This window comes from Argentina silus, assembly GCF_951799395.1.
Source record: "Argentina silus genome assembly, chromosome: 5".
Classification (NCBI taxonomy): domain Eukaryota; kingdom Metazoa; phylum Chordata; class Actinopteri; order Argentiniformes; family Argentinidae; genus Argentina; species Argentina silus.
In genome coordinates, this window is record NC_139659.1 from 1,374,811 (window position 1) to 1,392,972 (window position 18,162).

The window sequence follows — 18,162 nt, forward strand, 5'->3', positions numbered from 1 at the left end:
TGTGTGTGTGTGTGTGTGTGTGTGTGTGTGTGTGTCTACTGTGGTTGATTCTGCGTTCTGAACAGACTCGGCTGACACAAGGCCCGGCTGCAGCCTGGTGCAGATCCACACGTCACCAAGCAGCACTAGTGTAGCTACAGTACTACGTTTCAGATCAAAACACTGACGCCACAAACTCGTGGTTAGATCCCCCTCCCCTCCTCTTCCCCTCCTCTTCCCCCCATCTACATTTACATTGATGGCATTTAGCAGACGCCTTTATCCAAAGCAACTTACAACAAATACATTTGTTTAAGTAAGTGAATCATCTATCCATCGGTCATCATAAGAACCAGGGGCCACTGGCAGTCACAATGCTAGAAGAAGATTTATTTATTTATTTGTATTAACAGGAGAGTAACTTGTACAGGGGGTTAGTGGGGGTGAAGAGATCTTTAGGAGGGACAGTTAAGATGTAGCCTGAAGAGACAGGTCTTAAATCTACGGCAGAAGATTGGTAGTGCGTGCCCTCCATCACCTTGTCTCTCCAACTCACTGGCTCCATCTGCTGGATTTACACATGCACTGGTACCAATCATTGATTCATGACCTTCACTTTGTAACTGTGTGGGTGTACACTCACCGAACACTTTATTAGGAACACTGTACTAATACTGGGTAGGGCCTCCCTTTATTAAAACACTATACTAATACTGGGAAGGGCTTCCCTTTGCTCTCAAAACAGCCTCAATTCTTCGTGGCATTGATTCCACAAGGTGTTGGAAACATTCCTTTGAGATTCTGGTCCATGATGACATGATTGCATCACGCAATTCCTGCAGATTTGTCAGGTGCACATTCAAGCTGTGAATCTCCCGTTTAACCGCATCCCAAAGGTGTTCTATTGGATTCAGATCCGGTGACTGGGAAGGCCACTGAAGAACACTGAACTCATTGTCATGTTCATGAAACCAGTTTCAGACGACTTTTGCTTTGTGAAATGGTGCATTATCATGCTGGAAGTAGCCATTAGAAGATGGGTAAATTGCGGCCATGAAGGGATGCACATGGTCAGCAACAATACTCAAATAGGCGATGATTGATTGGTATTAACACACCATTACACCACCTCCACCATGAGAAGGTGTACAAGTGTTCCTAATAAAGTGTTTGTGTGTGTATTTCCTAATACAATCCCCCAGAACGTAATCATTTGGAGACTGTGTTGGTATTTCCCCCATGATAGAGCAAGGGCTTGCGATTTCTGAAGGCAGATAGTACATCTTCAGGAACTGTAGATGGTGACATCCCTAAAAGACTTCTTCAATGAAATGTGAGAAAAAATGTTTCAAGTATTTGGTGAAGTCTGATCTAATGTCAACTGTATGTCATAATTATTGTTTTTGTTTTATTTTCATTTCTTTCTTTCTTTCTTTCTTTCTGTCTTCTTGTTCTTTTCATTACGTTTGTATTCAACATGTATCCTGCCTGACCATGTTTATTGTGTGATTATGTATCTTGGTGTCTGTGTCATTTCTTGTAAAACATAAAATCCATGTAAAGTCAAATAACATCTGCAGAAGCCATCAGAGAGCATGAGTTGAATATCACATTGAGCTCTTGACCAATCTAGAGATCATCTGCTGCTATGACAGGCAGCCTGGCCCTTCATCAACTGCCAACATTCTCCTTCAACTGTCTTCTATTTTCACGTTAATAAACTAATCTAAACTAAGTGCTTTATTCAGGTGTCTCCACAAAAGCTGTATTTCTAAACTGTAAGATACATTTCCCCAGAGAAACCCAACACAGAGCACACAAACATAAGAGTGCTGTTATAAACTTTAATGCAGCTGTCTTAAAAGTTACAGATTAAATTCTGCACAAAATATGTATGCTGTAAAATATACAGTATTATATGTATGCTACATACTCTACAATAAATCAAATTCAAGATAAGTTACCGTACAATATTTTCATGTGTACAATGCTTAAAATCATAGTCATAAAGCCTCTTCACATTTTGCAGATGACCAGCCTAGCAAGAGGTTCAACCTTAGAACCTTGGATGAACAGTACAATACAATACCCAACATGACTCACAGGTAATTGTGACAGGAGTCACAGTTCTGCTGAATGGATAGTTTAGCATTCATGGCCTTCATAGAAATGTCCCTGTATGAATGAGAGTTTAAATAACATGCAATTCATGTGAGCGTTACAGATGTTCTCAAACACAGGAAGAAGTTGATGGAGATGTATACGTCCACCAAGGTTTGGTAGCAAAGCAAAGGTGCAGCTGATCATAAAGAACACTCCAACTATTCTTTGAGGACGACTGTCTTTCTTCTGTTGACACGGCCTTGTTGACCCCCTTCAGAGATAACAGAATGATCAATTAATAAGATCCTGGTGTTGCATGTGAACTTATACAACATGAAGAAATACGATACAAACAGAATACAACTACGAAAAGAATAGCCTTAAGATCACAGTAACAATTGGAGTAGTGATATGAGAAGACACGCACCCTGTCTGTACCAGAGACGACACAGAGCATACTCAACCAGCAGAATGATGAAGTAGGCTGCAGCACGGAGACAGATGGAGAGGGAGGACTGTGAGGAGTCTGGAAGGGAGAAGGACAATATCAAGATATAAACATTATATAGATATAAACATTATATAGATATAAACATTATCAAGATAGAAACATTATATAGATAAAAACATTATATAGATATAAACATTATCAAGAAAGAAACATTATCAAGATAGAAACATTATATAGATAAAAACATTATCAAGATATAAACATTATCAAGAAATAAACATTATCAAGATAGAAACATAATCAAGACATTAAGATTTTCAAGTAATCATTACGATACAATCTATAATTCAACATTTATGTTATGATCAGACCAGTAGTGCAAAACCATTTTGAAGCAACTCACCACCATCACCACCTTGACTGCTAGTTGTATTGAACCCATTCTCTTTGATGTTTGGTATATAAACATTATCAAGATAGAAACATTATATAGATAGAAACATTATCAAGATATAAACATTATATAGATAGAAACATTATATAGATAGAAACATTATCAAGATAGAAACATTATCAAGACATTATACAGATATAAAAAGAGATGAGGCTCCTATTGACATTCAAATAAAGCCTCACAATAAAGCAACATTTTAATGACAATGTCCTCTACGTTAATTAAGGTTCATTATGATCATATACTGTAAGTGTAAAACCATCTTAATGTTACTCACCTCGTTCTTGAGCAGTTACGTTTGTTGTGATTTCACTGATGTTTGGTAATTCACTGGTGGCTTCAGGAGAACTGGGGACTGATAGATGTGATTAAGGAGCAGTACAGTACATACGTTACCAATATAGAAATACAATATTAGCCATGTGGGAAGACTGTCATGTTAGATTACAAAGGAACTAATGGAATCATTATTTGTGAGTCCTCACCATCGTAGGTGATTCTGTGGGGTTCACTGTGCATTGATCTAACAGGTTCTTCACCCGGTATCAGCAGCTCCACAACACAGGTGATGAAGATCTCTCCAGCGCTGCTCCTCTTCCTCAGCTCCTCTCTGGCCACTCTCACCACACAGACGTTGTTTTTGTAGGGTTGTGTTTTAAAGGGGGTTTCACCATAATTCAGGTGAAAGAAACACGAGGTGCCAAGCTTGGCCTCACACCGTATATTGTAGTAATCCCCTGTCTCCACGTGGATCTTCGGTCTTCCAATCGGATCTGTTGGTCATTGATTTGACGGTATTTCATATCGTCAATTATCAAGATACAAGTGAAGCAACTGTTCTCTGGGCAACACAAAGTGAACAAGAGCAGCTGTAGAGTGAAACTGTTACTTACCACCTATGATAAGTCTTTGAGGTTCACACCGTTGTGAGATTGGAGTCTTTCCTTCTCTCTCCTGTAGAATATCACAGCTGAGATCTACTTCAGCCTTGTTCCACATTAGGAAATCTTTCCATAACAATTTGAACTGACAAGCACCGTCGGTAAAAGGCATTTCCTTTATTGTGTCGGGGTCCTGGTCCTTGTAGAAACGGCATGCTGTGCCTTTTGTGGACTCACACCGTACAGTAACAGGCGTAGCTGCATTGATGTACAGAGGGGATAATGATATTTTCGGGGTAGGGACATCATCTGTGTAGAGTTAAAAAGACAACCTATTAAAATTGAAATAGTAAATCGTAGAATAGCCTTGATTCAGAAGTTATTCAAAGCCTATTGAAATATCACTGTACTGACTCCCTTTGTGCAATGAAAGTAGACAATATTCAATAGTAATTTAAATGCAAAACGTAATCAGAAATTGGTGGTACTTTAAAGGAGTTGTAGAAAGTGCTGTATGTTTTTTTTTAAACAGATTGTATCAATATTGTTGAGTAATCATGACATCAAGGCCATAATCATAACATTTCACAGCAGATGTTTAAACTGGTCTTATTACATACCTGCATGTCCTTCATGTATTGCCATACCAGTAAAAACTGTAAAACAAAAAGCATGGGCATTTCAGAGTGTTTCTTATATCAGATAAATTAGATTAAAGGTACATTTGTTAAATTAAAAGACAGTTACTTACAAAAAAGCGGAAATATACTCACAAATACAGACAAATACTCACAAATAAGCAGAACATAAGATGGAGACATATTTTCCCTTTTCTGTTGTCGATGAAGAAGTGAGAGGTTTGAGGAAATTGATCCGTGCTCATGACATCGTTACAAGTGACGCCAAATACGGCGACCCAGTTTTCACTACCGCAAATGATTTAGTCACAGTGTTGGAGTGTAATATCTACAGGCCAACCTGGAGGTGATGAGGGGTCTGTTTGGGGTCTGTTTTTAGATGCTGTGATGAAGTGGGTTGGTGAGGAGAGGAGGTTTCTAATGTTGACCTTGTTCAAATTAGATACAGTGACCTCCATGAGTATTGGAAAGAGGAAGCATTTTGTCTTCTTTTAACTCAATACTCCAGCAGTTTGGATTTGAAATCAACTAATTATTATTGGGTCAAAGTTGAGATTCTCAGCTTTAATTCAATGTTGTTGTTTTTTCAGACTGTTAAAGCATAGAGCTAAAAGAAGACAAAATGCTTCCTCTTTCCAATACTTAAGGAGGGCACTGTAAGTCCTACTGAATTAGAATGCCAAATTCCTTTCACCTGTCATTCCTAGACACTGAATACCTTTTTAGTTTTACTTTACATGTCCTGTCTACCAATGCATTGATTCACATTTCTTGGCTAACCACAGGTGACAGGTCAAACGTTTAGGAATATCAGTTCCTCAAATATTTCAGTATAAAATAAATAGTACAATTATATAATAAATAAATAGTAAAAATACCATTGTGGAAAGAGACCATTTACAGAGATTTTGATGTCCGATAGCAAAACTTTCAATTTGGTTTTCCAATGCAATCAATCAATCAATCAGTTAATCAACCAATCAATTAACCAATCAACTAATGAAATCTTTACTTGTTTGTAAAACACTTTTAACAAAAACAGTTCAGTCACAAAATGCCAAGATAGCCGTAGACCACCCAAAAGAAAGCCAGGAAAGAACTCCCCTGTGGGGAGAAAATTGCACAGTACAAATGAACGTCCATGTCCATGGGGAGTACAGCCTAGCCCGAACCTAGCCCTAACCTAGCCCCTATAGCCCAGTCCTAACCTAACCCTAACCTAGCCCCTATAGCCTATCCCTAACCTAGCCCCAACAGCCTAGCCCTAACCTGTCATGTACTCAAAGCAATGTGGATCAAGCAGCATGCCCAACACTTCTAAATACACAGTCCTAGCTTGTCATTGACATTCATTCATTGAATTATATCTTTAATTCTTGCCTTGGTGAGGGAATGTGATGGAGGTCCATCAGTTACTGTCTAACAGAGATCACCTTGACTTAGGCCTTCATGACAACAAGTAGGCTACATTCCCACGTCAAACTTTCCATTCTTGAAAAACCTTCTCTAATGTAAGTGGTAAGTGTTTTTATGAGATGTTACTTGTATTATTACATGTAGAGCATGGTACCAGAGATGTGTTGAAGGCCTGTTGGGTTGGGTCTGCAGGGGAGAGGCTGGTGTACTGGAGGCATAGACATGCATTCTGTTTCCATGACTGTTGGTGTGGTCGGCTTATAGCTACCGTGCTCCTGTCTTGAGTCTCATCTCTATTGATAGAAAAGTGTGTGTGTGCGTGCGTGCGTGTCTGTGTGTGTGTGTGTGTGTGTGTGTGTGTGTGTGTGTGTGTGTGTGTCTACTGTGGTTGATTCTGCGTTCTGAACAGACTCGGCAGACACAAGGCCCGGCTGCAGCCTGGTGCAGATCCACACGTCACCAAGCAGCACTAGTGTAGCTACAGTACTACGTTTCAGATCAAAACACTGACGCCACAAACTCGTGATGATTGTATCACGCAGATTTATCCTGCAGATTTGTCAGGTGCACATTCAATCTGTGAATCTCCCGTTCAGACTGTCATGTCATATAGAAAGTAATGGGACTGCAACTCACCATCGTAGGTGATTCTGTGGGGCTCACTGTGCATTGATATAACAGGTTCTTCACCCTGTATCAGCAGCTCCACAACACATGTGATGAAGATCTCTCCAGCGCTGCTCCTCTTCCTCAGCTCCTCTCTGGCCACTCTCACCACACAGACGTTGTTTTTGTAGGAATATTTTTTAAGGGGGGTTTCACCATTATTCAGGTGAAAGAAACAACAGCTTGGCCTCACACCGTAGATTGATGTATTTCCCTGTCGCCACGTGGATCTTCGGTTTTCCAATCGGATCTGTTGGTCATTGATTTGACGGTATTTCATACAGTCATTTATCGAGATACAAGTGAAACAACTGTTCTCTGGGCAACACAAAGTGAACAAGAATACGAATACGTGATATAAATGCTTTGATTCAAGACATATTAATTAATTTAATTGTATAACTACTTATTTGTTTCCTTTCCCTCAGATCAGTCTATTGACATGGACAAAGTGCAACGCTTTGCGTGTGTTTACCTGACCACCTTCACCTACTGATAACATTTTACCGGTTTGACATTTCATGGACAAATCATCCCAAATTCTCTGAAAAGACTCAATGGCTTAAACTACTGTTTCAGAACAATGCTAACATTAGCGGAATTTGTATAGAAAATATATAGATAAAAATGTAGGTGAAATATCTGTTTTACTGACTGCCTCTGTACAACTTAAGAAGACAATATTCATGTAATTCAACTGAAAAAAACGTATTGACAAACCGGTGGAAGTGGATATGAGTTGTGGTGTTTATGTATCATAAAACTATCAACTGTCACTTACCACTGAAACTAAGCTGTTAAGCGTCACTACGTTTTGAAAAGATCGGTTCCCCATCTTGCCCGATCTTCTGAACAATGACAGGTAAGATCCACCTCAGGCCTATTCCACTTTTTAAACTCAAGACAAAACAACGTGGTTTTACAAGGACCGTTGTTAATACCTGTCTTTATTGGGTTCCTGGTCTGTAGAACAGGCATTACAGAGAACTGTGACAGGTGTAGCTACTCTGATGTACCCAGAGATAACACTATGGTTGGAGTGGGGACAGCATCTGCGTAGTTAAAGAGTACGAATGAAAACGTAAATGTGATATTAAAGCCTTAATGTAGAAGCTATTCATAGCCTGTGAGGACTGTCATTGCAATGACGCCTTTCTTGCAACTAAAAAGACAATATTAATTAATCTGAAAAACTAAACCACGCATTGGTGATAGTGTACAGGAGTTGTAGTAAGTGCTGTATATGTATCATACAGTTGTCAACATCGTGGATGAAATATGGCAACTACAGAATAACATTATTTCATAGCTGATGTTGTTTAAACTGACATTCTCTATTCGGTACCTGTATAACCTTCTTTGATTGTGATACCAGTAAAACCTGTCAAATAAAATTACATTTCAATGACAATGAGCATTTCAAGGTCTTTCTTGTTACCAAAACATATACGATAGATCAGTTTAAGGGTCAATTGGTTAAAAGAAAAGACAATTAAATACTCAGAAATATGCAGAAAATAAGACGGAAGAAGTAGCGAACGAGTTGTGAAGTGAGGACAGTGATCTGTGCTCAGGACACTGAATGACCAGAGGAACAGAAACGCTGCTCAGGTCACAAGTGAAGCTGAAGAAAATGTATTTAGCAACATCACCTGAAGATTGATTCAGGTCAGAAGGGATAGCAGTGTGAGGCATTATGTGTTACTGTATCTCTTTATATATGGCAAAATGACAACATGGTTGCTAGTAACTCAGGATCATAACACACATGCAAGGGTTAAAATAAACTTTAATCAACTTAAATAAGCTTTAAAATGTTAAAATCACAAATTACAGATAAAAAACAGAACACAATACCACAGACTGTACCATAAATCAAGATACAAGTCCCAACCACAATATTTTCATTTACACAGTGATCAGAGGTCACATTTTACAGACTGCTCCCATTCAAGTTCAGAAAGGATGTGAAAAGAGCATCAACCAAGACGTCATAGGTACCTTTGACCTCTCTGCTTTCATAGGTACCTTTGACCTCTCTGCTTTCATAGGTACCTTTGACCTCTCTGCTTTCATAGCCGCTATAAAACATCTCCTGTCAGAGTGAGAGGTTACCATGGTTACCATGCAATGGGTTCTAGAACACATGAGGAGGAAACATGAACAATCAGGAAGTTGACAGAACTGCGGAGGACGTCCACCCAGGTGTGATGGCAGCAAACTCACAGCTGATCATGAAGAACACTCCAACTCCACTTTGAGGACGACTGTCTTTCTTCTGTTGACACGGCTTTTTTTTTTTACAAAATCACATGTTTGTTTTCTTCTGTTGACACGGCATTGTTGACCCCCTTCAGAGATAAAAGTTTGATCAATTAATAAGATCCTGGTGTTGCATGTGAAGTGAAATACTGTACAAACAACACAGAAAACTGAAACAGCCTTTAAATCACAGTAACTATTGGAGTCGTAACAATAGGAGAAGCACCTTGTTTGTACCAGAGACGACACAGAGCATACTCAACCAGCAGAATGATGAAGTAGGCTGCAGCACGGAGACAGATGGAGAGGGAGGACTGTGAGGAGAAGTCTGGAAGGGAGAAGGACAATATCAAGATATAAACATTATATAGATAGAAACATTATCAAGATATAAACATTATCAAGATATAAACATTATATAGATATAAACATTATCAAGATAGAAACATTATAAAGATATAAACATTATCAAGATAGAAACATTATATAGATATAAACATTATCAAGATATAAACAGTCTTGCTGATGCTGTGGCGTGAGTCTTCTCCTTACAGTAAATCAATATTCCAACCTTCACCTCACAATGGTCACTATCTTCACCTCACAATGGTCACTATCTTCACCTCACAATGGTCACTATCTTCATGCAAAAAAGGTTTTCACTCATGGATGCCCAACGTGTGTAATAATAATGAAACAACAACAAGAATAGTAACAATAATAATAATAATAATAATAATAATAATAATAATAATTAAAGATAATGATACTAATAAAATAAGATGGGAGTCACAAGAATGTGTGCACCTTGTTCTGAGAGTCCAGTTGGTTCAGGCACTGTGCTCTCTGGACTCTCCTCCCCGGGTGCAGTGGTGCTGAATGCTGCCACGGAACCTACAATAACAATAACAAATCAATAAAACAAATATAAAAGATGTTTCCCTCACAGTGTATCACATTATTAATGCATAGCGATGCAATACAGTAACATCCGCACAGAACATGCGAGAATTCACTGGAATGATTTGGATCTCTCCTTAATAGTTGTCACCGTCTACGGTGATTCTGCGTGGTTCGCTGTGCAACACTGTCACACTGTCTTCACCCTCCGTCAACAACTCCACTGCACAGGTGATGAAGATCTCTCCAGCGCCGCTCATCTTCCTCATTTCCTTCATCAGCTCCTCTTGGGCCAGTCTGACCACACAGACATTTTGGGCGTAGGGTTGTGTTTTAAAGGGAATGTCATTGTTGTTCAGGTAAAAGTGGCACCTGGTGCCATGCTTGGCCTCACACCGAAGGTTGAAGTAATTTCCCGCCTGATCCAAATGAATCTTGGGTTTTCCAACGGCATCTATGGGTACATTTAACCGTTTCTTAGACACAAGTCACTGAAACAAGTGTCATGCTAACTAAACAAGAGCTGTAGGGGAAAAAAACTGTCACTTACCACTGACTTGAAGCCGTATCTTGTCACTACGTTTTGAAGTGATCAATTTCCCATCGATCTCCTGTAGAATAACACAGCTAAAATCTACCTCAGTTTTGTTCCAGTGTTTAAACTCATTCCAGAACAATTTGAATTGACAGATACCGTTGTAATCCACCTCCCTGATTGGGTCTCGGTCCTGGTCTCTGTAGAAGTGGCACCCTGAGCACTTGGGTGATTCACAGCGTACTGTGGCTGCGGTCGCTACACTGATGTGCCCAGGGAACAAAAGGATGTTTGGGGTGGGGACAGAATCTGAGAATTCAATGAGAGAATTCTAGAATGTCAGAAGTCTAATTAGAAGTGAGAGTTTGGCTGGCAACTAAAAACATTGTATTCAAGGCGAAGAAAACTAAAACGTATACACTTGTGAGAATGTGTACAGTAGCTTTGTATATACTGTAAGTTGAGATAGATAGATTTTTTTTTTTGTATAACAGAACTGCTGTCTTGAAAACCGTCCATGTAAAATGCAAATGTAAACATTATTCACAACAGATGCGAGCTGAAAATAGAGTGTTAAAGTATCAAGACACATACCTGAACAACATTCTTCAACTGCAACACCAGCCATATCTAACAAAAAGCCCAAACAAATCTCTAAAGAAGACATTCCATTGGATCCCTGAATGTTAACAAGTTAAACACTTTCACAGAGATCAGATCAAATGCGTTGACGGAAAGAAAACAGAAATGCATACTCACAAATAACAAGAAAATAAGATGGGGACATATTTATGGCTTTCTAGTGGTGAAGACCTCACATGGACTCTGACTGGGGGTAGAACACGGATGTATTTTACTTTAAGAGGGAAACTGTGCAGGTCACAGGTGACGCTGAAGAATCCAACAACTTAATATAGGCATGTATGGGTCCTTATAATGTTCGTCAATCAACTTATCATACAGAACCAGTCAAAAGTTTGGACACACCTTGCCAAGAGTGTGCAAAGCTGTCATCAAAGCAAAAGGTGGCTACTTTGAAGAATCTAAAATATAAAACATATTCTGGTTTGTTTAACACTTTTTTGTTTACTACATAATTCCATAGGTGTTCCTTCATAGTTTTGATGTCTTCAGTATTAATCTACAATCCCTGGGTACATCAAAATAATAAAAAATAAAGAAAAACCATTGAATGAGAAGGTGTGTCCAAACTTTTGACTGGTACTGTATATTTGATGTCTTTTTGTAACTGCTTTCTTACGACAAGCCTTACAATGCATTATGATGCAAAGTTAATCAGTAAGCATAGATCTCTTTGAACCAAGAAGTAGACAAACAGTTATAAAATAAATACAAATCTAATATGATATACTGTGCCTCTCGGGGTCCAGTATCTGGTTGTCTGTAAACGTGGGTCTTGTTTGTGGACATTTTCTGAGGTGTGTATACAGGGTGCTGGTATCCAGTGTATACTAGTTTGGGTAGGCCTCACTCCTACCTGGAGAGCCCCCTTGCTAGGCTCTCTCAGCTACAGATGCAGAGCTGGTGAGACCCTGTGAAGCAGCACAGAACAATAAGTATGGAAATAAACAATCTGATGACAATAAAGTAAACATTTAATAAAGTAAACACTATTTGTTTTTATTTCCTTACATGTCCGCCAAGGAAAAAAATAATCTCTTATATTTCATCAAATAGGCATAATTAAAATAAATATAATATTTACAACCACTATTATTGCATTTTTTTTTCTTGAATAGTTTAATGGTCTTTCAGCATTATTACAGGTTCTTAAAAACTGTTGTCATTAAAAAATATTTATTTGCTGTTACAATATAAAACATTAATGTTGAATCATTTCAAAATGCTAGAAATATCTTTCTGCTGAAAGTTTTCAAATCCATTTTCATTTTTCATTTCATCACCTTCTTCAGACAGTGCTGTTACTTCACAGATTTCATCATGTTTGAGTCATGTTTCAAACTACAGAAAGATATCTGCCAAAAACAATAACACAATTGTTCATTCCCTTTGTGATCTATAAGCATTTGGTAAGCAGAGCATTCAATATGGTATACTACACTAAAATATTTAGTTTAATCTCTTCTTGTCATCTTTGTGAGTGTATTGAGGCCTCAGGCCAGTGTGTTTAGGGAGCCCACCTGTCACAGCCTAATGGCAGACGTACTGTACACATGTAGCCCTAGCTCGTAACCACGGTGACATTCTCATAGTCTTCATTCCACGCCTCTTCAAAAGGGCGACCATTTTGTGACAAGCTATTGACAAATATATACAGTACCCGTGCTACATAGGCTGAGATGTGCTGAAAGCCCTTGTGGTTGGCCCGTGTCTATTCTGCCTTCTTGGTTTCTCGTCTCTGTGAATAGTGAAGCGTGTGCGAGCTCTCAGGACCCCTGCTGTGGTTGCTTCAGTGTGGCCACCATACTGGAAACTACAGCAGTGTAGATACAGACGTTCCAGAGCACCATCAGATTTAGCTTCTGTAGTTTCTGATCACTGAGGCCACAAACTAGAGCTTAGAGAGGCACACGCCAAGTCAAGCCTTGTTTATGTGGCATTACATTGAATACAAGTAAACAATGCAACAAAATGCCAGAGACAGAGCAGCTCTACAACATCAACCAACGTCAACAATAGAATGGAACAAGGATAGTAGATACAACATGAACATCAACAATAGAATGGAACAAGGATAATTAAATACAGTAAAAAATAAAATATACAGAATTTTCAGCAGTAGCGGAGTACACACACCACACGCACACGCACACGCACACGCACACACACACACACACACACACACACACACACACACACACACACACACACACACACACACACACACACACACAATCTCTATGTTATTCATCAGCCATCACTCCAACACATATGGTATTTTAGCTCCACCTGCTGGGACCAGACCTGCAACGGAGCAGACATTGCTTGGCCAGGTTGTCAGAGAACCTGACAGTAAAGTGATGCCCTACGGTTGTGCCTATTTCTTCCTTCATATCTCAACGTCTCCAAGGAGTGGGCGAAAAAAAGATTAGGTGTCTCCTCATTTGCCTGAGAGTAGAAACTGTTGTTGTTGTTGACAGTAGAAACAACAGTGGAAACAGTATTATGAGCTCAACTCAACAGAGAAACAAAAAGCAAATGATAGAGGAATGTTACAGTTCAAGTTCATTTTATTTCATTCATTCAATAAACAATTACATATTAGAAATTGCACAGGATATCACAGAATTGTACGCCTTAAAACCCATATATGCAACAGTATGTACAATAAATCATATCTGCAAGTTTATTCACATTTTTAATCACCAATTTTTATTCACATCAAATATTAAGCATAATGTATCTCAAATCAAAATGCCCTGCACAGTACACACAATCACATGTTTATGGCCCAGGAAGAGCATAGAAGTCTGACAGGAACAGATGTTTTAGACTACAGGAAGTCCACAGAGTGCAGAGTATGTAAATAAAGAAGCTCGATGGGAGCAGGAAGTCCATGGTGGAAGAAGCTACTGTAAGTCAGGAGTCTTCACTCTTTTTAGCTGATCCACGAAGGCACTCTGTCTGTCCCATCACCACAGCACAGTCCAGGTACTGTATGAGAACAAAACACACATACCACAAGGCCCTTTGGATAGCGAGCAACAAGTTAAATATTACTATTGGACACAGTATTACTTGGTTTAGTTGAACACTGCTCAGGCCATACGGTACATGTACTGTACTTCAAACGTCAAACACTGTTAGAATTGCAAGTGGATGAATGGTAGTGAACAATCCAGTGCCCACTACAGTGGTCAAGTCCACCTTACCCCGTTCATGCCTCGCCTCAGGCTGCCCTGCAAGGTTGCAGTTATGGAACATTTGCGTCTGTTTCAAATGAGAAGAATGGTGTCACAAGTTCTGAGCACCAAGGGATGCTGGGAAAGTCAATCTAGTTTTAGTTAGCCGCCATACTCACATATAGGGCATTGGTCTTGCTCCTCAATTTCCTTGACAGGGTTACTGTCAAGAAGGTTGACGAGAACAGGGAATCAGGAATTCAAACAAACTATCAAAAATATGCACGGGGATGTAGGCTAAGCCAATGGTAGAACAGTAGTCCTCTCTTACCTGCTGTAGTAAGAAGGCTTGTGGTGACGACCTTAATGAAAAAAACCTTTGGATTTACATTTCAAATAGTATAGCTACAGCAAAATGAATAGCCTTTGGTACAGCACACAACGATAATTGGATAATTGGATAATTGGATAATCAGTATGTGAAAGCACGCACCACGCTTACAACGGTGGAAGAGATACAGTCCACTGGCAGATCCCAGCAGGAGAACGAGGAGCAGGACAACAACCCCCACAACAGTGGAAGTGGAGGAGGGAGACCCTAGGAGGGAGATTTGGTCAAAATGTAAATATTACAGGTTAGAGAGAGAACCATTCACTGTAACACTGACAGGTTCAAGGACCAGCCTCATTGCAAAGAGCACTTTTCTCACCAGGTGTGACTGTTGGTGAGGAACTGTTGGCTCCTGAGGGACCTATGACTGCAAACAAAAACATAAATCATGTATCAGAAACACAGTAACAGCCAGACAGATTAATGTCATGTTAGATTAGACAGGAACACAGTAACAGCCAGACAGATGAATGTCATGTTAGATTAGACAGGAACACAGTAACAGCCAGACAGATGAATGTCATGTTAGATTAGACAGGAACACAGTAACAGCCAGACAGATGAATGTCATGTTAGATTAGACAGGAACACAGTAACAGCCAGACAGATGAATGTCATGTTAGATTAGACAGTAACACAGTAACAGCCAGACAGATTAATGCCATCTTCACCGTCTGTGATTCTAAAGCAGGGGTGTCAAAGATACGGCCCGCGGGCCAGAACCGGCCTGTCAGGTGTACCACCAGATTAGGTGTCTCCTCATCTCCTCTCTTTTTAAAGGGCATGTCTTCGTGTAACCAAGTTGAGATGGTAACCAGCATAGCTGGTTAAATAAATCGTAGCCACATAAATTGTATGCTACTGAAAATTTGTCACTTACCGCTCACATTCAGTTTTTGAACGCTACTGCGATTTGAAATGATGGTTTTCCCGTATCTTTTCCGTAGAATAACACAGCTAAGATTTGCTTCAGTTCTGTTCCACTTTTTGACCTCAACCCAAAGCAATTTGAACTGACAAACATCACTGTAAGCCAATGTCCTTAGTGGCTTGGTGTCCTGGTCTCTATAGAACTGGCATGCTGATGGTGAGACTCCTGGTGACTTTGAGTTCAGTGGCTGTGAGTCACAGCGTACAGTGACAGGTGTAGCTACACTGATGGACCCCGGGTCCAATACAATGGTAGGTGTAGGGACAGCATCTGTTTATAGTAAAAGAGAGAAACTGTGAGAAGCTGAACCCAGAAAACAATGATCAGGTGTAGCTACACTGATGGACCCCGGGTCCAATACAAATCATAGGATTAGCACCAACGCTTAGTAGCACTGTGTATGAGTGGTAGAAATATTATTTAAAAAGATTACATATGTCCAAATGATGCAAAGTTATTTATGTTGTGTTGGATAAATAGATAAATGAGGCCTTATGACAGTACATACCTTCACAACATCTCTCTTTAACTGCAATACCAACCATATCTTTAGAAAGGCAAAACATTTTTAGATTAGGCATTTTACCACATACCTAAAAGATTACAGTGAATTATTTAACAGGTTGTCTGTGTCTATTGGCTGTTTCCATTATTGAATTTACCCAGAGCAAAATCAACTGAAGTAAATTAGTGAAAATAATATTGAATACTCACAAATAACAAGAAAATAAGATGGTGACATGTTGTGCGGTGTTTTGAACACCACTTCACATCGACGCTGGTGAGAGAAGTGACGTCTGCTCTACCTACAGGACCAAGGCCGCTTCTCAATTGGTAGAAAGTCGATTCCTTACGTCCTCTCCTGACTCCGCCACTTGCATCCTACTCAAAATTCATTGGAGGAGAATATCGAGGTTCCTCCCCTTAGATATTCTCCTCAAATCAAATCAAATCAAATATTAATAATTAATAATAATTAATTTACACAATATGCAGGATACAATGTAATGAAATGCTTTAGGGCAAGCATAACAATATCGATAACAATTTGCAGTGCAATGTCATAACAAAAACAATAATAACAAATAATAATAATAATAGCAAAACAATGGCAATAACATGAAGTGTAAAGTGTCACAGACAACAGCAGCAGCAAGACTCCTCCTTTTTGAGAAGAAGCAAGTAGAGGACGGAAGAATCGAGTTTCTAGCAATTGAAAAATACCTAGATTCGAATCGAGTTTGTATTGAGAAATACCTGGGCAGGTCTGAAGTCTCTGAGAAAGGCTTAGCTTAAACTAAATGATCCCGTTTAAAAAAAAAAAAAAAGAATAATCACACATACTGCACACAGACAACTCTTTTCACTCAATTTATATAAACCAGGTGAAATGAAAGCTTATTTGTCAGGTGTACTGGTAACTAACCCTAACCCTTAGACGTGTTCGTTCAGTCAGTATGGGTTCGTGCTCTCCTGCCTTAGTAGCTCATTCACGCGACACAGCGTGTTGATCTTAGCCGGCTAGCATTCTGAGAGACTATTCAATCAGCCAATGAGAACCCTAGTCTTGTTGTGAGTTAACCAATCAGAAGTGTAGACCCGCCCTACGCCACGTTGGATCGTGGAAAAATCCTGTCGCTCCGTCTTTTCCGTGTTAGCTCTCGTACTGATCAGGCGTGGATATATTATGCGCGTGTGAAGAATTGCTTTAAAAGTACATTTCCTAAGCAAGATCTGCTTTAGAACTACTCACTTCCATTTATTGAGAATATGAAAGACGAGTGTTACTTTGACAAACGTCGAGCGAACTAGAGTGTGGCGTAGCATAGCTCCGCTAGCAGATAGCCTCATAGCTAACAAAGTTATGAGGAGTTGTTCAGTTTTCAGACATACGAGCCTTCCACGAACCCACAACCTCCCAGTCACCCTTCCACAGTTCCTGTTCCAAGCAGCTGTAACCTTGGAAAGATTTCCCTTGGTGAGTCAGTATTTTCATTATATTAGCAGCGTTAGTCACAAACAAACATGATGATAACAATAGCATTCAATGGTTAGCACCACCAACATATATGCCTGGCTAATGTGAAGTTAAATGAACTAACTCCAGCTAATGATACGGTATCTCCGGTTTAAGCTAAACTAAAGCATGTGAATTAAATGAATATTCGGTTGAGTGAATACTAGGGATTCAAAGGTTGTGGGTTCGAGTCCCACCAGAGTCGCTTGATTCTGTTTACTTCTTAATACAGATGACCTCTGGCAGGGTTTATTTTGAAACAGCCTTCTCCTCTTCTTTCCTTTTGCTGCCGTTGTTCTAAAAAAATGTTTTGCCATTGAGAGGCAACTTCTGCAGGTCTCTGTGGCGCAATTGGTTAGCGCGTTCGGCTGTTAACCGGAAGGCTGGTGGTTCGAGCCCACCCAGGGACGTCCTGATTTTGATAGACTCTCCCCACTGTCATATCCTCTCTGGTTTGCCAGGATGGGCTTCCTCCATCGAATCTGATTTGGCTTTGCAAGTTTACTGACAAATGGATAGTGAAGAGTCTTTGCAGGCGCTGTGGCTTAGTTGGTCAAAGTGCCTGTCTAGTAAACAGGAGATCCTGGGTTCGAATCCCAGCGGTGCCTTATATTTCTGCTTGCACTCACAGCAAAATCCATGTTCAAGCTCTGCTTTATTATTTATTTTTTTAACAGTTTTAGACTTTTTGGTTACAGGGGAGAGATTACATTT

The 18,162-nt window shown here is 39.6% G+C and overlaps 3 protein-coding genes across 3 annotated transcripts; all 3 read right to left on the bottom strand.

The window, feature by feature from the left end:
* Window positions 1–2,141: 2,141 nt before the first annotated feature.
* Window positions 2,142–3,986, bottom strand: LOC310804638 (uncharacterized protein; the record flags this gene model as incomplete). The annotated part of the gene is made up of 5 exons (XM_083669955.1): window positions 2,142–2,353; window positions 2,510–2,608; window positions 3,265–3,342; window positions 3,473–3,760; window positions 3,881–3,986. 5 exons carry the CDS (start codon window positions 3,984–3,986, stop codon window positions 2,301–2,303), a joined length of 624 nt encoding a protein of 207 aa, XP_083526081.1. The 3' UTR covers window positions 2,142–2,300.
* Window positions 3,987–8,359: 4,373 nt separating this feature from the next.
* Window positions 8,360–11,142, bottom strand: LOC310805318 (uncharacterized protein). The gene is made up of 7 exons (XM_083670924.1): window positions 11,045–11,142; window positions 10,880–10,915; window positions 10,301–10,594; window positions 9,902–10,204; window positions 9,658–9,744; window positions 9,077–9,178; window positions 8,360–8,939 (listed from the first exon to the last, which is right to left on the bottom strand). Exons 1-7 carry the CDS (start codon window positions 11,070–11,072, stop codon window positions 8,821–8,823), a joined length of 969 nt encoding a protein of 322 aa, XP_083527050.1. The 5' UTR covers window positions 11,073–11,142; the 3' UTR covers window positions 8,360–8,820.
* Window positions 11,143–13,568: 2,426 nt separating this feature from the next.
* Window positions 13,569–16,203, bottom strand: LOC310805030 (uncharacterized protein). Its single transcript, XM_083670539.1, has 9 exons — window positions 16,146–16,203; window positions 15,940–15,978; window positions 15,381–15,701; window positions 14,820–14,867; window positions 14,603–14,707; window positions 14,441–14,471; window positions 14,289–14,332; window positions 14,140–14,197; window positions 13,569–13,921 (listed from the first exon to the last, which is right to left on the bottom strand). Exons 1-8 carry the CDS (start codon window positions 16,171–16,173, stop codon window positions 14,181–14,183), a joined length of 633 nt encoding a protein of 210 aa, XP_083526665.1. The 5' UTR covers window positions 16,174–16,203; the 3' UTR covers window positions 13,569–13,921; window positions 14,140–14,180.
* Between the last annotated feature and the right edge of the window lie 1,959 nt (window positions 16,204–18,162).